Below are 24,342 nucleotides of genomic sequence, written 5' to 3'. Positions count from 1 at the left end.
TGGATGGCAACAAAATTGAAAAAAATTGTGCTGCTGCTAAATTATATTAATTTTGAACAAAGATTTGAATATGAGTCTTACATTCTGCAATAATTCTTGCTTTCTGTTTGTTTTTGTGATCATGCAAAGTGGTTAAAGAATCAAAACGAAATATCAATCGTTTTAAAGTTTAATACAAAATAGCAATTTGGTATATAAATCCTTTTATAGAAGTCTACTAGCGTTACATATATTGCAGAGCTTCTGTTTAGAGCTTATTTTATTTACATAATAAAATTACTTGTATAAAATAAATGACATGGATGGAAAATGATAGAAAACACTTGAAAATATTGGTTTAAAAATTGGCACAAAGCCAACAATTTCAGGGCAGGGGATAAGTCAATTATTTTGACCCCAGTGCTCGACTGATATTTATTTTCTCGACCCTTGAAAGGATAAAATACTCAGAATATAAAGATAGACAAAATGCTGCTAAGTATGCTAACAATTCTACCAGCTGGCCACCTTAAAAATCACTTTAAAATACTAAATGTATATAAACAATTCCAATTTTAGTTACATTGTCACAAAAATTGATAAAAATTTAGCAATCTGTTAACGAGTGAAATGGACAGTAATTAGTTTGTAAAAATTCATTGAAATAAATCATCTTTAAAGTTTGCATCTAAACAAAGCAATAAGTTGGAATATGTTATGAATTAAATGAGCTTTGGATATTGAAAATTTATTACAAATCTGAAGTATATTTCTTCAATTTTCTGTAATAATAGTTTATAAATTAGCATAATAATGAATTTATGACAACTTGAAGAGGAATAATCATTAGTAAATCTGTGTACCAAGCTTAAATGGAAGTCGAGAGAAAAACTTGATAAATATTGTAGGACAAATGAATAGTTTAATATGGGAGAATAGAAAATATCCATGTACATTCCTATTAAAAGCACCTCAACAAAATTAGAAAAGTAATGTAATGGAAGTACTTTTACTATGAAGGGTTAATACAGTGAAACTGAAAGGGGGGGGAAAATATAAAAACTAAGATACATTTTTTTTTTTATGAATATAAGAAAACGTGTAATTAAAAAGGGGTTTACATTGCAAATTCATTATCAGATTCAACAATCTTTTTAGGCCAAGGTGCAGGGTCACGCCTCATTCCAGTATTAATATGTCCTGTTCTGCTGGGTTCCAACGGTCTATAAGGGACTGAGGATCGGATTTCAGCAATCTGCTTCCTACGAATTTCTTCCACTATCATACAAGTTGAACAAGCTTGTGTCCACAAGAGAACACAACAGAAGATGCACAGTAAAGGACCACATAAGGCAAAATAATAACCCCAGTTTAAAGTGACATACGGAGCAGTGTTAAGAATGACTCTATTCATAACAGGAAAATCATCCCAGATGTCTCCTTCAGTGTGGATTCCAGAAAATGCCACACCAAAAATTAATGCAAGAGCTGAAAATATATTAAATGGAAAATAAAAATGTAGATTAAACAGGGGGAGAAATACAAAGGAAATATAAGCATCTTGTAACAATTATTGCAATATTATGATTACTTAATAAAGTATAATTAGATTAAGTCACAATGATAAACTATCTCCTTGCTAGCTAAATTATTACAAAGTGATGTTCAACACTGTAGGCTTTCAAAAAGTTTTTTTAACCCAGCAGTGAACAGTAACATCCTATAGTTGACTGTTTTGTTGATAAAATAAAAAGTATTTCCTTCTCAAGCCATGCCAGGCTCATGAGGGCCAGTTTCTCAGTTTCAATGGCATATATATTCCCCACCTGGACAGGACACCTGTCCATTACAGGATTATTAATTTTTGCCAGCTGAGTGGACTGGAGCAATGTGAAATGGAGTGTTTTTTTCCGGTCCAGGAATCGAAACCACAATCTTATGATTACGAGTCCAGCACCCCAACCACTAAGCCAAACACCTCCAAATGTTTTGTTGATTATCAAGTGATTTTTGTCTATTGAACTCAACATTTCAAGCTGCTATGGCACAGATCTTTCTTTAACAAAGAAAAATATCTCACTTCTAAGTTTTCAGCTGAATGGTTGAAAATTTTCTGGGTCTATCTATTGATTGTGTTTCATTGTAAGGAAAACAAAATTAAATTGGGTTGTTTTGTTTAACATTATCTTCAGTATCTGGTCTAAGACAGCATTAAAGCTTTTAAAATAAGACACCAATAAATGAGACTTTGAAGAGTACACATCTTTAATTATTTACTCTCCAGGAACACACACACATACACACACACAAAAGAAAGAAAATGATCAGAATGGTTTAAGGACGGAGGTAGAGGAACTGGAATGAGGAAAGATAACCAACTTTCTTGTTTATATTGTGCTTAGAAAAAGTTACAGAAATTAGTAATGAGTGAGACAAAAGTTAATTAATAACAAATTTGAGCATATCATCATTGAATTTACTGAATTTTGGCTTATTTTCTAGGCAAAACCTATGTTTCTCTAAACTAGATTTCTAAGAAGCTCAGTATCACAAACCAATGAAGCACTTGAATCATTTGTTATTGGTTGTTTCCTCCTGTTTGAAATTTTCAACTATGAATTAAACCTGTATTGCAACTTCTATTTGCCAAGAGCTGAGTATCTCTTTAAAGTGCTAGTGTAGGACTACAACACCTTAACATTTTCTTAAAATAAACTTAATAAGGCTATTAAAATATCTAAGAGGAAGCAAGAAAAATTCAAACTACAGAAACAATTTTTGACAGCAACAGAACATGGGATGAATCATGTTTTTTTTTTGTTTTTTTGAAAAACATATCACTTAGCATAATGAAGATAGATGTGAGACGAAGTGGATACCTTTAAATGCCAAAGATTCCCTTTGATCAAATGACAACAGATTTCAAAAGGAGATAACAACAAGACTCAGTTTAGTCTCTCCTGCCATGACAAAACTGAACGCTCTATGGAAGAGCAACTCTATTAGTTTTCCAATGAGACTAAAAGTGTCCAAAGCTTTGGTCCTTCTGTACGAGTGGAAGAGATGGACTCTTACAGTTGACATAGAACAAAGAATCCAGGCATTTGAGTATAAGTTTTTCAGAAATCTGCTACACATACACAGAAAACGATTTGTCAGGCAGCAAAGTCAACAAATACAATGGTAGACAGGAACCATTCCTTGCACAAGTAAAAAGATGAAAGCTTGCTTGGTATGGTCACATATCCTGCCACAACTCCCTGTCCAAAACCATCCTTTGGGGCCCAACTGAGGGAGGGAAAAAGAGAAGAAGACACAGAAAATCCTGGTCTGACTGGACAGGTCACAACGCCATAACCCTGCTATGCATGACAGGGGACAGAAACCAGTGGTGGCAGCTAACTGCAAAGCATCGAGAGAGACGGAGCAATGACTGGTTGCAGCAGTTAAGGACTTTCAAATGTACTGTGGGGGTAAAATAACAGAGTTATGTTTGCAATATGATTCTGATTCTTGGTCGACCCACTTGTTCCTCATAATTAATAAAATGCTTGACATCTATCACTTGTAATTTCTTCCTCACATTTTTTACAAAGTGTGTCATAAGTGAAACCAAAGACCCAGTCTTCAGCAACATATCACCATAATTCATGAATACATTTCTTAAGGAAATTGAACTATAAATGTCCCATTCCAATGTCCTATACTCTCCTTAAAAAGTTTAATATTTGCTTCAACTTTACAGATACAGAAAAGGCATTTAACTGAAAAATGACAGCACTGTTCTGCATCCAGATGAAGCAACGGACGATCTCACTGCCTTTAATTACAATCGATCAGGTAAAAAGAAAAAGTTATCCTGTTCTTTATATGAAAATATGTTTTTTATATGTTTTCAAACCCCACCTTTCTTTTGTATTAATATCATCATCATCATTTAACATCAGCATTCCATGCTGGCATGGGTTGGATGGTTTGACTGAGGACTGGCAAACTAGAAAGCTGCACCAGGCTCCAATCTGATCTTGCAAAGTTTATACAGCTGGATGCCCTTCCTAACACCAACCACTCCAAGAGTGTAGTGGGTGCTTTTTATGTGCCACCAGCACGGGTGCCAATCAGGCGGTACTGTCATCAGCCATGACAATGATTTCACTTGCCTCAACAGGTCTTCACAAGCAGTTTATTGCCCAATGATTGAAAGGCACCCTTAAATGAGCCAGTTAGGCTGCACTGGCATAGGCCACGGGTTACGGTCTCACTTGGCTTGCCAGGTTTTCTCAAAAACAGCATATCTCCAAAGGCCCAACGTTTAACGGTCATGCTTCACCAACACATCCCAGGTCTTCCTGGATCTACCTCTTCCACAGGCTCCTGTTACTGCTAGGGTGTGACACTTTTCCACTCAGCTGTCCTCATCCATATGCAACACATGACCATACCAGCGCAGTCGTCTCTCTTGTACCCCATCTGATGCTTCTTATGTCCAACTTTTCTCTCAGGGCACTTACACTCTGTCGTGTATGCACACTGACGTTACATATCCAGTGGAGTGCCACCAGGATGTTTAGTTTTTTCATAAAATTACACATTACATTGTTGTAACACAAGCTGTATATTTATGAGAACTTTGTAACCAGTTGGTTCATAAGAGTAGCATGTGAAAACTGTCTTTATGTAGTGAATGTACATAAAGTATTACCTGACCTGGTAGAGTTCATTCTGTATGAAGATTCTGAACTCAACGCTGCAGGATAATTAATAATTAGACAGTGTTCATATTATTTGCAGCAATGAAATGTAGAAGTTATGGTAGCTATTTACACCTAAGTTGTTTTGATGTCAGGAGTCAAGAATCTTGACTCGAGATCCTTTAGACAGCAAAAATTTGCCAAAGCTATTTTTTCATGATTAGCTTTTAGTAGAGTATCTAAACGTTCACAATTAATGCATACATAAATATTAAAAAAAATATGTATTAATTGTATTAAAATTATATACAAAATATAGTTTACTCACCTGAAAATGTCACAAAGCCTGCAGATGCAATCTCACCAGTAACGGAGCTATATTTTTGGCATGCCAATATGAATATTCCAACTGTACACATGGTTAAAGCAAACATACCAATGGAATACAAGACTTGGCCAACATACAAAGTTTCTAAAAAAAAAAAAAAGAAAAACAAAAATAATTTCCCTTTTATTCTTTTTAAGGGGAATCAGTCAACAGAATGCAACCAAGCTGGGGCAGGACTTTCAAAGGGTTTAAGTTGATTTTATTGATTCCAGTATTTCATTTGGTACTTAATTTATTAATCATTATTTTTTCAAACGGTTGTCTGCATAAGAGATGTAAGTTAGTAGAATAAATGCCTCAGATGTTTTAGTTTGATCAACGGATTTATTAGTTCCCCTCAATCACCAACCATCATCATCATTTAATGTCTGTTTTCCTTGCTGGCATGTGCTGGATGGTTCAACAGGATCCGATAAGTTAGAGCACTGCGTCATGTGCTAATGTTTGCTTCGGCATGACTTCTAGGTTGGATGCCCATCCTAATGCCAACCACTTTTCAGGGTGTACTAGATGCCTTTTTTTTTTGGTGTGGCACTGGCAAAACTGAAGATTGTCTGACAACTTGCAAGGCTAAAGTGGCTTCTATAACTTAGAAATAGAAGAGATGGGGGCTATGATTTTAAAAAGGGTGATGAGAGAGTGTTAGTAAGGTGATAGGAACAGATTTACAACTTTGATCGGGTGGTAATGGGTAGAGAAACAAAGCAAGAGAGTAGACACTAAATGGGGGGGGGGGGGGAATAGCTTAAATGACAGAGGTCAGGAAAATGGAGGGATCCAGAGGAATGGTTTATAGGGGCTTGTGCAGGATGAGCTTTGCATAGTTCTCTCTATCGAATTTTATGTGAGGTGTTGGTTCAACCTAAGGTGGTACACAGTGGGATTGAAACCAGAAGCACCTGGTTGCAGAAAGAAATTCTTAACCACATACCTATTGCCTCTAATAATAATAATAATAATAATCTTTCTATTGGCACAAGGCCTGGTGGGGTAGGAGCTAGTCAATTACATTGACTCCAGTGCTAAACTGGTTCTTATTTTATTGACTCTGAAAAGATCAAAGGCAAAGTTGACCAAAGAGGAATTTAAACTCAGAACATAAAGATGGATGAAATGTTGCTAAGTATTTTGTTCAGAGTGTCAATGGTTCTGCCAACTTGCCACCTTAATAATAATAATAATCCTTTCTGCTATAGGTACAAGGCCTGAAATTTGTGGGGAAGGGGTAAGTCGATCACATCAACCCCAGTACTTGACTGGTAGTTAATTTATCGACCCCTAAAAGGATGGAAGGTGAAGTTGACCTTAGCAGAATTTGAACTCAGAACATGACAACAGACAAAATTCCGCAAAGCATTTTGCCTGGCGTGCTAATGATTCTGCCTGCTTGCCACCATAATAATAATAATAATAATAACTACTGTCATTTCTACTTTAGGCACAAGGCCTTGAAAATTTTGTGGGGAAGGATGGGGGGGGGGCAGTCGATTGCATTGACTCAAATGTGTAAGTGGTCCTTAATTCATCAACCCCAAAAGGATGAAAGGCAAAGTCGACCTTGGCGGAATTTAAACTCAGAACGTAGCAGCAGATGAAATACTGCTAAGCATTTTGCCCGGCATGCCAACGGTTCCGTCAGCTTGCCCTTCTTAACATCAACCACTTTACAGTGTGGACCAGGTGCTTTCTATACATGCTGCCTGCACTATTGAGGTTGCCATGCAGCTTGCAGAACTACAAACCTTGGGATGAGGTGAGGATCAGCTTCATGCTAGTGGATGAAGAAATTGAAGTATGAGAAGTGGTGGTGGGGGGAGAGAATCTGCCGGCTACTCATGTCTAGTAGTGGAAAGGGAGAGAAAGAGAAAAATGAACAATGGGAATAGCAAGAGACAGATAATGGCAATGCGAAGTCTAGATAACTTCAGAAGGCACAAAATGAGTTGAAGAATCAGAGTGCAAGACTGTATGGGAAGGAGAATGATGGGAGGGGATGCAAAGTGATGGGGAAGCAAAGATGAGGTAGAGTTGAAGGGTAGATGATCAAAGAGTGATGAGTTGGGGGGAAAAAGAAGGACGCAAAAGAGAGGGGTAGTGAGTAGCAGGATTAGTGAAGATGGCACAGTTGTTAGAAGAGGACCTCACTCAAAAATATAAAGGAAACTGTGTGTGTGTGTGTGTGTGTGTGTGTGTGTAGTGAGAAGGGGAGCAAGAGAGCTGGTAACTTTGCTAGCAATTCAGAATGCCTCTCTCTCTCGCTTTCTCACTCGCATACACTGAAGCTTCTGTATAAAGAGTGAAGTTACACGGTGGAGAGAGAAGGGCGTTGAGTGCAGAAGATTTATAAATGCTACAGAGAAATGAGATGAGTATGCTCTGTTGAATGTGTATGAATGAGGACAGAGGAGAAAAGAGATGAGAGGAAAACTGGGTATATTAAGAATCAGATGAAAGGTGGAAGAGAGAAGACTGTGTTTTGATGGACGTACCTATACATATGTAAAATGCTAGATTGCAACTGGATGGAAGATGTAGAAGAGAGAGAGAAGGCGTAGGAGGAACTGATGACAGCTAATCCCAATAAACTGAATTTCATGAAGGAGATGGCAAAGGACAATACCATGTTTTGTTAATTCAATCTCCTTGCCAACAACCATCATGTTTCCCTCTCTAATTATATCATTCATTCTGACTATGGGGGATTATCAGACATTGGTTTATAAGCCTGGACAAATACAATAAATCTCTCTTTATCTAAATGCATAATTTAGTTCCATGGAAACAGCCTCAGTTTGTTTGCGGCTAACAACTTTATGCCAATCTGTCATTAAAACTGCAACAGATGATGCTGTGTGTAAGAAATACTCTTAGCCCCGAAAGACAGTACTTGGGACAACTGTTTTCCTAACTGATATTAGGCTCTTCTCTGATAAAAAAAAAATTAGTATTAGAGATACTCGGTTGTCTATATAAAACTCCCTACCACACCACATAGTGCTAAGGGGGCATTAACACATTCTGGCCTCTCTTGCAGAGTGGTATGGGGAAACTCCTCCTACTCAGTCATCTTCACTCTAACCTAGGCAGGATATTAAAGGCAATACTAGATTATCTCAATAAAACTTCTTAACATGTAAAGCTGCTTATAAGAATGAAAATGGAAGCAACTCCTATAAGCAACAGTTTATACTGAAGCTATGAAACTCAATTCCCACTCAGGCATCAAGCCTAATATGTTGATCGATGAATAATACGAATAGAGACTGATGCAAGGGGAAGAAGATCTTTCGAAAAATCTAGACGAGATTGAAGCAGGGAAATGAGTGTCTTTAGTTCAATCACAGACCATTTCCTTCTAGGGCCAGGGATGTGACAACTAGTTGTATGGAAAAGAAAGGATCAAACAGATGGAGACAAGAAAAGGAATTAGGCACCCTCTTTAGTCATGTCAGGGACAAGATAACCCCTCAGGTGCCAGTGAATGAACAGCAACAATGTTGTAGTGGAGAGAAGAGTCTTTAGCTTTGCTAGGAAGACAACAACTGCTCTAGTGCTGGTACTATGTTAAAATGTACCTCATACTATGTAATGATTGAATGCTAAATAAAATGGAATGTATGAATGAGATATGGCCCCCGACCTGTCTAGGAAGGTAATATCTCCAAGTAAAAACTTATACAGAATATGTCAACCCATTTAACCCATGCCAGCACAAAAAAGTGGATGTAAAAATGATGATAATATACTCTTTTCCATAGAATTGTTTTTGTGAACAATACAACAGAATAAATACTTACTGGGAACCACTAAAACTGGAGCAGTGTTCTCAAGATGTATAAGAGATATCAGCTTGTACTTCAACTCAGTTAAGGTCTTGAAATCAGCATATGGGTATTCCATGTAAAATAGGCCAACATTTACTTCGGGAACATACAAATTGTTAAAGGTCTGACCAAGTTTAGTAAGCTGACGTTTGTAGCGCAGCTGTATTTGGGTTGGCAAAAGAGCATGTAGCCAGTTCCAGTCTACTGATCGTTTCCTTCTGCCAGTCGCTGGGGCAGAGACATTTGCAGTTGTCTGTGTTGAAGTAACGACTGTTGTGGGTTTTTTAGTTGACATATAAACTTTTATTGGCTCATTGGATTTTGTATAGTGGAAGTCAACGACAAACCAATAAGGCAAAAAAAGAGCTGTTAAACACAGGACCATGGTAACCAACATCAGATTAGAAAGGATAAAAAGACGGGTATTTTGTGGCCAGTATTTTATCATACCCCTCATGATGGCAATTCATTCAAAGCAGAAACCTAAAAAGATAAAAATGGCAAAATTATAATATGAGGACTGCAAATATACACAAGACAATTTATGGGATTAAAATAAAAATATGAATTTCAATCAGTGATCACAACCGAAAAGCAATAGATAAAAAACGCCATATGTGTATCATACTAAATGTATATACCCCAATGAAAGGTATGCTACTGTGATTTTTGTTGGCAGAAAATCTCAGAAATATACAGTATTAAAACCACACAAGGTGGAGCCAGAAAAACATCATTGTAGATATGACCCATGAGAATGACAAACTCCTAGTAGGGATTTTGCCCTACTTGGGGCTTATCAATTGCCAGGACAAAATTCATGCTTTTATATGTAGGAAACAGTGACTAATACTAAGTGCCAAGAAGGACAAAATGTGTTATTCTCATGGGTCAATGCTGCAATGGTGTTCACTTTGATCTGATATATAGTGTACTTCTAATACATGTCGATGAAGAAATTTTCTGAGAGTTTTACAAAAGAATGCAGATGTTGGAGGGTCTTGGGGCTTTGTGCTATTTGGTGCAAACTTTATCCTAACAACCAGTTTCAGCTTTCCTTCTACAATATTTTAACCATTTAACATGTTAAAATGCCACACAAGACTTTTAATGCTACAGGGACTACAAATGTTTATGTATTATGATAAAGTCAATAAGATGACCCTGTTTGGAACAAGAATCAGTTCAGGTAACTTTATATGCTTGAATTTATGATGGAACAAAATACTGTTTATCATAAGACCCAGTTTGGTAAAATGATTGCAACAGGCAAAGACCACAATATTCATTCTATCTATGCTAAAGCATAGCATCCTAAGCTTGACCACTTGTAATTTTGATCTAAGTTTTAAAATCAACAGGATGATTTTGTCACCAGTCAGTGTGGAAATGATGGCATTTCTAAAATTCTCAAAAGAGAGTGTCTTCTGCTGAGTGAAAGGTTGTTGCATCAACAGAGAAGAAAGTCACATGATGTCCAGAAGACAAAAATAGATGGGATTTAATGATTTAATGGTCACTAATGTTGGATCACAGCTCACCTAGCCTATCAGCTAGGTTTTGTCTGATCACAAAGCTAACAAGGCTCTTTCAAATCTCATCTATTGGCCTGGCCTGCTTACACTTAAGAAACTGTATCCATAATCCATTTCAGTTAGCTGAACTTTTCCAGAGAGCTGTATCTCAGAAAGGCAGCAATAATTTCATCAGTCTAATAAGCGAGAATTTGTCAGAAGGCCTCCAGGAAAGCAAAATGACCTACATTACACAATGAAGTTTGGTGGTAAGAGTCTGACGCTTTGGGGATACATAAAAAGAGATGGTCAAAGAAAGTTGGTTAAAATTGATGGTAATTTGAATAGTACCAAATACATCCAATTGCTGAAGGACAATTTGATATCAGACTTGGTTGAAGGTGAGATTTTTCAACATGACGGAGCTCCATGCTGCAGATGGTGTGCAACACAAAAGAGCCTGGTTGATGTATTACCATATTCCAAGATTGATCAGCTCTGAGCCCTGACTGACTGAAATAACATTGAGCAAATGTGGACAGAACTGAAGAGAAGAGTTTGTCACAAGAATCCACACAACCTTGAAGAGTTGTGGGAGCTCAGCCACAGGGAGTGGCATCTCATAGCTTTGAAGATGGTGAAGGATATGCACGTATCTAAAGCAATTATTCAAGATAAGTGAAGCCACATGAAATATTAACAATGCATGGTAACTTCTTGGAATGAACCTTATGGAATAAATTTTCATTATAGAAATTTTTCTGTTTTAAAACTTGATTGGTTTATGTGAGGTGGCTGAAGACTTTTGTTTGGCCATTTTTGGTGGTCGTCTCACATCTTCCAATCTCATTCAGAACCCCAACTACAAAATATAAGGATTAGGTATGGAAATGACTGCAACAGGGTCAATGCATCATCTGTAAAAAACAATGCAAAACATCCACTTATAAGTTGGCAATTAGTAGAAATTTACAATAGTTTAAAGTGGCTGAAGACTTTTGCAAAGTACTGTACACACACACAAACATTCACACCTATTCACATACACACAAACACATTTTCACACATACATACACATGAACACATTCACACATACAAACACATATCCACACATACACACAAACATATTCACACATACACGAACACATATGCACACACATACTCACACACAAACATACAAATGCATATATATTTATACACACACACACATATATATATATGGTGAGAGAGAAAATTTATTGCATTTTTGTATAAGCTACTTTTCTCTGCAAGCATTTAATTGTATTAAATGATTATCCAATATTAATCACTGCAAACTACTGAATAATAGTTCTCCATCCTGTCCATTTAATACTCATCTGAAATGGAGCGGTCACATTTGAAGCTAAGCTCCATTAACAAGGTGACAGAATTATGAAGGTGTAAACAAACAGCTGAAGCCAGCATGAGGATAATGCTTTGAAACTGTGTCCCTTACAAATATAAAGGAAAGATAGTTCTACTGCATCCCCTCATTTGAAAGGCAAAAAGAAAAAATATTTTATTTTACTCCAGAATCTTTGACAGAACTTAATGACCAATGCTTACTGGAAGTTTCATAGCATCAAGTTCATACAAAGACTATCACAAGTAATATTTTCTGACAAGTTGATAAACTATGACAATGTAAAGTTAAGAGTACTGTTTGAATACACAATGGCACATGAGTAATGGATTTGAAATTTAGCAAGCCTCAACCAGGGTATTCTAAAACCAGTGGGATTGTCCAGAGAAGATGGAATGAGACCTGAAAGACTCCTTTTTTTTTTTTTTTTGCCTTTGAGTAAAAGCAGATGCCTTTTTATACAACCCCAATGTCAGTAGCTCTTATTACATCACACCTCCTTATTGTTGTAATGGGAGAAGAGATTGCTGCTGCTGCATCCATAAGCTCAATAGAGTAAGATACTGAAATACCATAATTTGTCAGTAAATTACATTTTCCAACCTGTGGCTTTAAAGACATCCAGGGGAGCTGAATGTGACTTTCAAGGATCTGGAAGCTTTGGACTTTGTCAGCATCCCAACCAGGACCAGATTAAGACCCATCGAGGCCCAAAGCACCTAAAAGATTTTGGTGCCCCCATAAAAGATTATGTAATTCAAAATATAAACAATAACAAACCATAAAATAAATTTGTATTTTATAAAATGAAACAAAAGATAAAGAGAGGGAAAATAATGTTTATTTTTGTCTCCTTCCAATTTTTATTTAGATTTGAAAAGTTGCTTTTTTGAATTGCAGTCTTTGATGAGATCCTCAAAATTAAACTTAGGTAACACATCTGCATCTATATTTAATAGAAATAAAGGCATCCCAAATATTATTTTAGAAAGTTTAAAGTGATTTCTTTTGTGCTGTAAACCTTTTACCATTTCTGTGGTGCCAATTCCTTCCCTTGATGCCCTAAACATATGCTTATTTTGCTTCATGGTTAATCCAGCACTAATCCCAGTTCAGTAAAGTATCAAATGATACTTGGGAGGGTGCTTGGCTGTCCCTTATTGTTGCAATCGCATATGATAATTCCTCAAGTATTTTGGGTGAAAAATGTTTAGACGGATATGCCAGGATCTCTTGGAGCAGTGCCATCTTACTGTTGCTTGTGGTTCCAACGGAAGCCAATAGGAACCATGAATGATGTGGCTTGCCATCAATAAAAAAATACTACAGACTCAGTGCATTGCTTTGCCTGGGGCCTATAATACTATCAAAATGGCTCTGTTCTTCAATAATATATAACTGAGATAGGATATGCATGGTTTTATATTTTGTTTATTTATATGTTTCCTGAGAGGATTTTTTTGCCATTTTCTTACTGTTTATTTTTGTAAATTGAGTTATTTTCCACAGAATTGTTTTGAATTTCTCTTGTACTATTCTTAAATAAAATAATTTGAAATCAAGCTTGTAACACAATGTAAAATTCAGTTGACCATGAAAACATATTTTACTTTAGTAAATTAACACTTTCTACCATATAATTTGATAACAAAGGGCCTCTCACTCAGAGTGAAAGGCAGACTGTATGATGCATGTGTGTGAACAGCCATGCTATACGGCAGAGAAACATGGGCTGTGACTGCTGAGGATGTGCGTAGGCTTGTAAGAAATGAAGCTAGTATGCTCTGCTGGATGTGTAATATCAGTGTGCATACACGACAGAGTGTAAGCATCTTGTGAGAAAAGTTGGACATAAGAGGCATCAGATGTGGTGTGCAAGAGATATGATTGTGTTGGTATGGTCATGTGATGTGTATGGATGAGGTCAACTGTGTGAAGAAGTGTCACTTTCTAACAGTGGAGGGAACCTGTGGAAGTGGTAGAGCCAAGAAGACATGGGACAAGTTAGTGAAGCACAATCTTTGAATGTTGGGCCTCACAGAGGCAATGACAAGCGACGAGACCTTTGGATATATGCTGTGCTTGAGAAGACCTGTCAAAAGCCCTGTAAAAAAACCTGTAAAAGCACCCGTCAATCGTTGGGTGATATACTGGTGCTTGTGAAGACCTGTCAAACCAAGTGAAATCATAGTCATGGCCGATACCAGTGCCATTTGAATGGCACTCATGCTCGTGGCACGTAAAGTACCATTCAAGCATTGGGCCTCATGGAGACAGTGACGGGTGACAAAGACCTTTGGCAATATGCCATGCTTGTGTAGACCTGTCAAGCGAAGTGAGACTGTAGTCGTGGTCAATGCTGGTGTCAGGCCAGTGGCACATAAAAAAAACACCCACTATACTCTCGGAGTGGTTGCTGTCAGGTAGGGCATCCGGCCATTGAAACCTTGCCAAATCAGATCGGAACCTGGTGTAGGCCCCTGGCTTACCAGTTTTCAGTCAAACCACCCAATCCATGCCAGCATGGAAAGCAGACATTAAACTAAATGATGATGATGATTTTAATAGGAAGGTGCTCCAAAATTGTGTTGAATGAGAAATCTTTACATTTTGATAGAATCATATGGTCTGTTGATTTAGCACAAGGTCATAAATTTGTAAATTATTAAATAGAGGCCAATATATTACATATTCGTAAAGTACTAAATTATCTCTTACCGATTTTATTGATCTCACAATGAAAATCAAAACTGGTCTCAAACTATATTAAATGGTGAATAGCATTCTTATTTAAATTAGTTTATCAGTCATTTTGTTATATTATTGAATGTGTGTGTTTAAAGCTTCAAAATATAAAACTTAAAATGGAAAATAAGCTGGTCGATTCCTCTGAGCATGCAAAATATGCATTAGTTTTAAAAAATGTTAACGTTATGATTTGGGATTCGAATTAGGGTTACTGGTTAAAGTTTAGAGTCGATGGAATTTAATAATTTCTTTGTTTTTCAATTCTATTTTTCATTTTATTTTCTGTTTCAACCTAAAGTATAGTGGATATTCCATAAAGCTGAACCTTTGAAGCATTGAAGTGTCTGCTTTTCTAAATGCCCCTTATTATTAATATTATTATTATTTATTTAGTGTTTCAAATTAAACTATTTGGTTTATGCATAATACAATTTAGGGTTCCCTCTGTACTTTGTTTCCTCGTTTTCCTTTTTTTAATGCATATTTTGGGGTAAATTTGGAAAATAATCGACCAAGTTATTTTTTCCATTTTGAAGTTTTTTTTTTTCGAGACGACCGAGTCGGTGCTCCCGCGGTACGTGTCTACTTTATAATTGATTTGTATGTATATCTTGACTAGCTGTTGTTATGAATTTGCCCACATTCGTAAATTTCTGAAATATTATTTAGGACAAGGGTTTTAAAAATGAATAAGGCAGTAGTGAGTCACCTGATATCTATGTGCTTCCTGAATAATAAAATACCTGGCTATAACTTCCTAAGAAGAAGACACTCCGGTATTTTACGCATATACAATAAACGGTTAATGTAAAAAGAAATTAACTGGAATTATAATCGTTTTGCTTTCTTTACATGAGATGAGAAATGGTCGTGTGTGACAGTTCATGTCCCTCTCAAAGGTATTAATTAATTTAAAAGAGAGAAAGTTTAGTTCGGGAAATAGCACAAACAATACAGTTAATATTTAAAAGGTAAACATGATAAAATTATTAGAGTTTGAAGTTGTTCGTTGTAAACATAATATTAATTTCTTTTTTTAATCTAACCACAAACCAACAAATTGACAGAGAAAGGAGACGAAAACAAAATCTTCTTAACCCACATTTCTCCTTGCGTCTTAAGAATGACGCCCGATTTGTTTGTAGGTCAATGTTGTTTAGAGAAACTCTACAGGCAATAGAGATAAACACAACAAACCTGGTTCTTTTAAATACCAATTTCTTTTTTAATTACATGCACGCACACACATTTTTATACGCATGTGAATGTATAGCGGTTTCTAAATTAGAAAAACAATGAGTTTCATTCCTTCAAATAAAGAATGCCTGCTAAAACTATAAACCTTTGAAATTATATACATAATTATATGTATAAATAGTATATTGGTAGCCTTACCGCTTCCCCGAAATTACTGGCCTTGTGCCAAAATTTGAAACCAATATTGGGGCGCTTCAAAAAAAAACTGAACCAGATATCAAGCATCGATTATTAAAAAAAAAAGATGTTTGAGTATATAACCGCAATTGATGTTCAGATCTTCGTCATGTTATTTAGCAAAAAAAGAAATCTTTAAAAGCGTCTCTCTTATATTACCAATGTCATTTTTATTATGACTAGTCTACTGCAAGCAAATTTGCCAAATGGCATTTCAAGTGGTCTCAAGTGAATCTTACTACTCTCCGCCAGTAAATTGTCTTCATAATTCTGCCGGCCTTAAAAGACTCTTGCCTTCTTCCTTTGTTAATGTTCCCTCGTCGTAGGATTAGGAGACAGCATTGGCTATCTTGAGATAGCAAACACCATATCCGACTTTCAAATATAAAAACGCAACAAGAATGAGATGATATAACTAGAAAAAAAAAACTGATTCAGATAAGTGATCAATATAGTAGGTCACTTGCAACCAAAAAGGATCCTGTTGGTTTCCAATCAGGAGACCGATGTCTCCAGAACAGCATCGAAGTACGATTGCATTACATCTTCGTAGATGTAATGCAAATGGATGCTTGGCGGTTTTCATGTACTATCTTCTAAGTATAAAACTCCAGCCGTACTGGAATAAATAAGATAATTAAACGAGCAATTGGAAAGTTCGATGTCTCCCGTCTGCCGGAGTCTCTCCAATTGCATTGGTCAACTGGCCTAAATTGTATCCCTAGGAAACGGGGAACTCCATTGTCGTGGATACCATTCGCGCAAACACATCAATTGGTGCACGTAGACTACAAAAAGCATTAAATACGACCAAATTTCTATGAATTTGAACGCAAAGCATTCAAAAATATGGGTGCATATTTACAACAATTAATCTGCAACTGACTCGTTAAAGTAACTTAAGACTATTCGAACCTGTTACTTTGCCAACGACTTTTTGAGATGGAGGAAATCGATTAAGCCACTTCCCCCAAAAGTTCAGGACTTAAGAAAGGATACTTAATACTCATAATACGGGAGAAAGCGGCTAGTTTAATGGGCTGTTAATGGCTCACACAATATTTGTTTAAAAATAGACATTGTTTTAAAAAATTCTACTTTCCTTCAGTTTATATAAATAAAATCTAGCACACACAACACTACAGACTCGACTTCACTACGCTTAATAAAGTGAATGTCACTGAATAGTTGTATTCTTAATGATTACAAATGACTGCAATAATTTCAGTCCCAACACACAAGATCAACTCATCTACCAAACAAATACAGGTGTTCGTTCGCTAGATATTAATTTAGATGTTAGGATTAATCGTTCTCAAATGAAAATGAACAAATATATTAACACAGAAACCCTTCCGCCATTATCACCTAACAATGAAGTGTCCAAAAGGCTGGGGATTAAAGGTGTGATCATGATTTCTAACTTGGGCACAGGGCCTCAAATTCAAGGCACGGATATAGTCAATCATATCGTAATTAAAACCTGACCAGTACTTTATTTTATCCCCCTCCTAAGGATGTAAGGTAAAGTTACCTCGGCGGGGGTTTGAACCCAGAACGTTAAGGCCACAACCAAATACAACAACGCATTTTGTTCAATATAAGGATTCTTTCCTCTTAAGTTGTAAAATTTATAACAAAAAGGAAAATATTTGGACTCAACTCGGACTAATATATTTACACTAATTTTAAATACACATTCGTCATTGTTATTCAGTTAGTCACAATGTGTTACCTTCATATACAGGCGCTATATATATATATATATATATATATATTATATATAGTATATATATATATAGTATATATATATATATAGGTATATATATATATATGGTATATATATATATATATATATAGGTATATATATATATATATATATATAGGTATATATATATAATATATATATAGGTATATATATATATATATGGTATATATATATATATATATATATATATATATATATATATATATATATATATATTATATATATATATATATATATGTATGTGTGTATGTGTGCGCGCGCACGCACACACATTTCTGCCTGCCTCACATGTGTCAAGAGTTTCGGAATAACCATCCTTCGATAGAAGCCCAAATTGCTTTTGCTATTTTTCTTTATCTTAGTTTACAATTATTACCGTTAATTCCCCCCCCCCCAGATACCAACTCACTCCACTTCCTAATTGTCAACCTGACCGAAAGTCGTGTCTTTTCTTTACAACTCTAATACACACTAATTAAAATTAATTAACGGGTAATAATAATGTCTACAAGACAACAGAAATAGAAAAGATTACACGACTTACCTTAATGTGTGGTAACTATTATATTTTGTACAATTCCAGTTGTGTCGTTGTTGCTTCACCTGTCCAATTTACAGGTGTGATGTCGCGAGTTTACCTGGTTTGATCATCAGCCAAGGGAACTAACTTACAACAGGTAGTCGAAGTGTTTTTTACAAACCTAAACCAGCGTAAAGTGAATGTTGTGGATTTCGCGGCATTTGATGGTTGATAAAGCCAACCCGGCCACAAATAACAGTTTTAAATATTTTACTTCTTAAAAATTAAACTGACGTTAATTTTGTCGAGGAGAAATAATATGTTTATTGATTATTTGTTGTCTTGCAGTATCTTTAAAAATATTCTTAGACAATAGTATTAGATATAAAATAATTCATTTATAGATCAATGGTAATTGTCGTTAATACTGCGAGTTTTCTTAATCTTTCGGAAGTGCATATATAGTTCCTTGTATTTAAAGTTAGAAGTTAAAAACTTAAGATAAAAAAATGAAACAAACAAACAAAAATTATTCAGAGTCGTTTATTTATTTACAATCAATACTGCACGATGGCTGAATTAATGATATTCTACAGATGAATGTTTCAAATAATAAAATGTTGAGGTTTCTTAAATTTTCTTTTAGATATGTACTCGCCTTCTTTCCGGATCGGAAGAAAAATAAATGTTGAAGTTTATATGAAAATAAAAAATCGATTGTAGCAGTCGTACAATGCAACTACCACTCATTCTTATCCAATATTCAAAAATTAGTTACCAATATTTGGTGTTTAACCTGGAATCAGCACTGATCGAGCAGAGCTCGGATGAAAGACGTTCCAGCAATGGCCATCATGTCTTGGATCATTATCGTATGATTTGAGGGAGATTTAAATGCTGTTCCAGTTGGTCGGGTGGCTCCCTTGTGGGTTTGTTAATGTCCAGTACTAATTACTAAAGTACAATACAGTGAAGGTTATGCATAAATGTGTACATGAGGAGGACATATCCATACATATTTAGTCTCTTACTTTGAAATTAAGTCCTATGGTTAGACCACAGAGCCCTTTTGATAACATAACACAAAAACTATACCAATCAGTTCCCCTTTGTAGTTCACCGGGATTTGCTTACTTCTCCAAGTGACCGTAGCAAGAAGCTTTCATTTACAAGTTATTAACAGCTTGACATTAATTAATAGAGCTGCTTTAAGATGGCAAATTCGTAGAATCGTTAGGTTAGCAACATTCTGTTGAGGTTAACTTTGCCTTTCATTTATCCTTTCAGGGTTGATAAAATAGGTTCCAGTTGAGCCCTGGAGTCAATGTAATTCACTTACTCTCATCACCAAAATTGCTGGCTTTGTGCAAAAATTTGAAACTAATTAATAGAATAGCTGTCAGCTTTGCATGATCGAATCTTTGAGTTTCCCCTCCAGTTTTTCAGAAACTCATGAAGCTTTAAAATCTAATTTTCTTTTTAATCAATAGTTATTAGACTTGTCCCCCTCCTTTTTTTTTTTTCGAAATTTTGAATTTTTAGCATGTTATTAGGATGTTGTGTACATTTAACAATCCCTATTTAATAAGTTCTATTTAGCATGGACAACTTATAGGATAGAAGATATGAAAGGAGATTTATGCTCAAAGCTCCACCACTAGCATGGAAGTCAGAAATCAGAAGACAGAATGGATCTTGTAATGGCTGTCTTTCCTGCAACAAAGTTTTGAATAGCAATGGCTGTGTTTTTTGTAATGGCTTATATGGATATATCTGCATCATTTGCTTGAAAATGGGCAAATCTACTGATGGTCATGTGAACAAAGAAAACTGAAAGTTGATTATGAATGTGTACAAGAACCACAATGACTATTTCTACTGCAAAGAATGCTACTTGAATAGAAGATCCTACCCAGATCTTATCAATATGTACAGAAACAACCAGCCTGAAAAATCAATTACTTGAAAGCTCAGGTGAATCCTCTTTAGAAGATTCTGAAGATAACCAAATGTACTGCATGCCAAACTGTTCCAGTCACCTCACAATCTCACTTGTCTCAATTTAGCCCCCCCCTCTATCTGCTGTTTTATCTCCTCATCATGGCCAACCCCAATGCTATGGTTAATCATTTTAAGAGGAAGGAGAAGCTTAGCTTGATGTGCATCGGACAGAATAAAGACTTTTCCATGTCTTTTGACTTAGCAATGCAAGGACAAAGTAAAGATTGACCAATTGTGCCTCACATGACACTCTAAAAGTGGACAAGACTAAAGCAGTGTGGAACTTTGGGGATGAGAGGATACTAATGACCTAGGGAACACAGAAGTTTAGAATCAAGAAGAATGTCTTCTCAGACAGTATGGCTTTGTGGTAGTTTCTAATATACTTTTTGATGCTGGTTGACTGGCATATTTGCAGCATGTACTGGACTTTTGTGAAACCAGACTAGATATGATACTGCAGAAGGTCAACTAGAAGTTGCAAGTCAAGTTGAAAATCAGAAAAATCAGTGAGCAAGCCCAACTTGATCATCAAAGACATGGCCTATAAACTAAGATTCCATAGAACAATTCAAACTAAATGGTCAAGTATGAAATTTCACATCTATCATAGCTTTGCCTTCAAACCCACACTGCATACTCTCAATAAATCTTCTCCAAGTCATCTCTTTTCCATCCCACAAAATTCCACACTCTGCACATACGTATGCCAAGTGAGGAAATATCTTCAGTTGCTTCAGACAAACAAGGCCATCAGCTCTGACAATGCCCCTTCTATTACACTTAAACATTATTACTATATAACCACATATGACATTTGGAGGCATGCTTCAGTGTATCCCATTTCAAAGCCAACTGTTGTTGTATTGCTCTCACCTTCAACATCTCAAAGGTAATGGAGATAGCCATTAACAATGATGGTCTTTAGCACCTTGGCTCGACTCCCCAATCCCCCACCTCTCCTCAGTGAGCACTAGCATGGCATCCTGAAGACCTATTCTTGTATGTTACACATCAGTGGGCTCTTGTCTGAGACAAGTTTAGTGAAAGCAATGTTGTTGCTCTTGACAACACAAAAGCCTTCAGTCATATGGCAAGCAACTCTTTCAAAACTTTCCTTACACAGACTGCACTCATTTCTTGGATTGGTAGCTTCCTATCTAACTGCAACATCATGATATGTGTTGACAGAGCTCTTTCTCTCCCCACTGCTCTCAATTAATGCTGGTGTTCCCCAGTGTTCAGTTTTGTGTCATTCTCTTCTTTCTACGCATCGATGATCTACTTACTGCCATATCCACCAGCATCCACTCTTATGCAGATGACATGATCAATCATTCCTCTTCAACTGTACTTAGTCATGCATCTTCCACACAAAACCTAGACACCACATACCAAACTTGTATTGATCCCATAAACGAAGGTTTGAGAGCATCCTTTAGTGGGATCATGCCAACCTTATGTCAGCACTATTTATATATATATATATATATATGTATATATAAAGACACTACTGTATCACATCTCCACTATATATGACTGGTACTTAGTCCTCTTTGTCACTTAAAATGCTGGCCCTTGCTATCACTGAGAATCTCTGAATCTCTTTTGTTGAAATTACATCCTTAGCATAGCAAGGACCATATCTCAAACACTGACCTATTTTTTTCAGAGCTAGAAACAGAAAATATTTCAGACCCTAACGACTGCTGACATTCTACAAGGCTTAAGTGAGGCACACGGAGCACACCTCTTACATCTGGAACAGTAATGCTGCCAGGGGAAGGTCACTTGACTGATTGGTATTCAAGTCTTTAAGAAACATGTTCCAGCTTCTGGCTCAGAAGCATGCTATCTCATCTCTCTGTAACACTAGCATAGCTAGAGTGTGTGCCACCTGGGATAGCCCTTCAATTTGTTGCCACTGGGCCCCCACAAAAAGTACATATTGCCTACAGTAGCCCCCAAGTTGTAGCATCTACATAAAAGTGGCACCAAGGATGGGCTGCCCCTCTAGCTATGCTAGTGCTTTCTTACTTTTCAATTACTTAAATAATGGCCCTTGTTTCCAAGAGACAACTGATCTTGTATTTCCACCCCTCAAGCAACCCTGAACCACTTGTCTTTCACTTGTCTGCTCATCATCCTTCAGGTGTCCACCCCCACCACCTGGCTCTGCTAGGTTTAGTCCTTCCTCAATAGATGGGTGGGGATGCTAAGTATAATTCAAAATGAGTGGAAAATACATATTTTATAACTCATACATTTACAGGTTTAAAAAAACCCACACAAACAAAAACAAAAAAAACACAAAGAAATTCTTCTTAAAATTGAAATTGCCTTTTTGTAACAAAAGAAATATTTCTTTCAGATAATAAAAAAAAAAACCTGCCCATTAGAAATTCATCAGAGAACTGTCTTTTGTTTTTGTAACAATACGTATAGAGAAGCAAACAGCAGAACCTATACTAGGTTTTTAATCCATTATATAAAATGGAAAGATAATTTCCAGTAATAGTGTAGCATTAGCTTAGCCTTTAAGCATGCAGCAAATATAATGCGATTAAGTCATTAATTACTAGAAACACACACACACACACACTTTGCTCTCTTTTAAACAAGACTGTATGTACATGTGTAGTGTGTGCAAACAGATGTCTGACTACCGTTAAATCTACAGCTCCGCATAGATTAATATTGTCCAGTCTGCTTCCAGTATAGTGGTTAAGTAACTATTATACTTAGTAGCATTACTAAGTATAAAATACAGAGAAAATGTAGGAGAAATGACAATAAGCAGAAGTTTATATCATTTGTTCCTATGTATGTTTCACCATTGCATTTAAAAAAAAAATTCTACATTGGATGCGATTGTATACTTAACTGCAATGGATCACCAGGGAACACTTCAGTGAATTGTTACAGAGAACTCATGTCTTTAGGCGTCCAAACAACTGATAGTCAGATAGGGCCAAATCAGGAGAATAAGGCGGGTGATCAACATACACAAAAAAATAAAGATGGTCATGGCTGGAATGTCTTTTGTTATGTCTCAGAGTTGGCTTGCAGCTAATCATTCATATGTACTGAACTAATTTATTTATTTGATAATAATTGTGTTGGTTATAACTGTGCTGGTACCAAAAAAGCAGCATCCAGTCATAGAAACCCTGCCGGATCAGACAGTGGAGCTTAGTGTTGTCCCTTGGCCCACCAGCACCTGTCAAACCACCCAACCCATGCCAGCATGGAAATAGACTTTAAATAATAATAATAATAATGATCATTATTATTATTAGTATTATCATCATCACAGCAGCAAGCAGCCAGAGTCGTTAGTACACCGGGCAAAATTCTTAGCAGTATTTCGTCTGCCGCTATGTTCTGAGTTCAAATTGCACCAAGGTCAACTTTGCCTTTCATCTTTTCAGGGTCGCTAAATTAAGTACCAGTGAAACACTGGGGTCGATGTAAACAACCAATCCCCTCCCACCAAAATTTCAAAGATTATTATTAAAGTTGCAACTAGAAAACTAGTCTCACTCCTCTTCATTCAGTGTTGAAACAGAGGGGTCGATGACTGAGTAGGAATGGCATCAGCTGCTGTATGTTGCAAAGAAAGGGCTGCACAGATAAGGACATATCTTACACTGATTTCTGTCCTTGAATGGCAACTGTTATTTCCTATTTGCTTAACACTAAAATGTATGAAAAGTGGTTAATTCCTTCAAACTTTGCTTTTGTTACATTTATACGAACCCCACCAAAATCTCTCTCAACACATGGCTATGATACTCCCTTACTACTCCTGCTCATGATCAGAGATACGCATATTGTCAGCTGCTAAGGGACATGTTTAAGTGGTTAGGCCAAATGACTAACAAGCAAATCTGTGGTATTGGGCAGAATATTTGCTATAACCATGTTTTTGCTTCAGCAACTCAGCACTGAATCTCTCTGAAATGTAATGGAAAATAAGTCAGTTTCAAAACATTGATGCAAGAGGTCACAAAAGCAAAGTTTGAAGGGAATAGTAATCATTTCCTTTGATTTCTTAATAGAAGCAAATAGAAAGTAACATTTACTGGCCA

At 36.3% G+C, this 24,342-nt stretch overlaps 1 protein-coding gene and 1 long non-coding RNA gene across 2 annotated transcripts; both read right to left on the bottom strand.

The window, feature by feature from the left end:
• Nucleotides 1-155: 155 nt before the first annotated feature.
• On the bottom strand, nucleotides 156-18,427 carry LOC115211094. The gene is made up of 4 exons (XM_029779985.2): nucleotides 18,275-18,427; nucleotides 8,856-9,365; nucleotides 4,999-5,142; nucleotides 156-1,467 (listed from the first exon to the last, which is right to left on the bottom strand). The coding sequence occupies exons 2-4, from the start codon at nucleotides 9,337-9,339 to the stop codon at nucleotides 1,097-1,099; spliced, it is 999 nt and encodes a 332-aa protein (XP_029635845.1). The 5' UTR covers nucleotides 9,340-9,365; nucleotides 18,275-18,427; the 3' UTR covers nucleotides 156-1,096.
• On the bottom strand, nucleotides 2,573-3,993 carry LOC118763173. Its single transcript, XR_004998939.1, has 2 exons — nucleotides 3,114-3,993; nucleotides 2,573-3,014 (listed from the first exon to the last, which is right to left on the bottom strand). It is a non-coding gene; the product is annotated as an uncharacterized LOC118763173 (long non-coding RNA).
• Nucleotides 18,428-24,342: the final 5,915 nt, after the last annotated feature.

Source organism: Octopus sinensis, linkage group LG4, assembly GCF_006345805.1.
Source record: "Octopus sinensis linkage group LG4, ASM634580v1, whole genome shotgun sequence".
NCBI classification, from domain to species: Eukaryota; Metazoa; Mollusca; class Cephalopoda; order Octopoda; family Octopodidae; genus Octopus; species Octopus sinensis.
The sequence above is the reverse complement of the archived record's forward strand: the minus strand, read 5'-3'. Positions and strand labels throughout refer to the sequence as shown.

Excerpts from the sequence above, each read along its gene's own strand:
- LOC115211094 (XM_029779985.2), bottom strand. The coding sequence starts at position 9,339 with ATGAGGGGTATGATAAAATACTGGCCACAAAATACCCGTCTTTTTATC. Across the intron at positions 5,143-8,855 it reads TCCAGTTTTAGTGGTTCCCA|AAACTTTGTATGTTGGCCAA; the intron begins GTAAGTATTTAT and ends TTTTTTTTTTAG. Across the intron at positions 1,468-4,998 it reads AGGCTTTGTGACATTTTCAG|CTCTTGCATTAATTTTTGGT; the intron begins GTGAGTAAACTA and ends ATATATTTTCAG.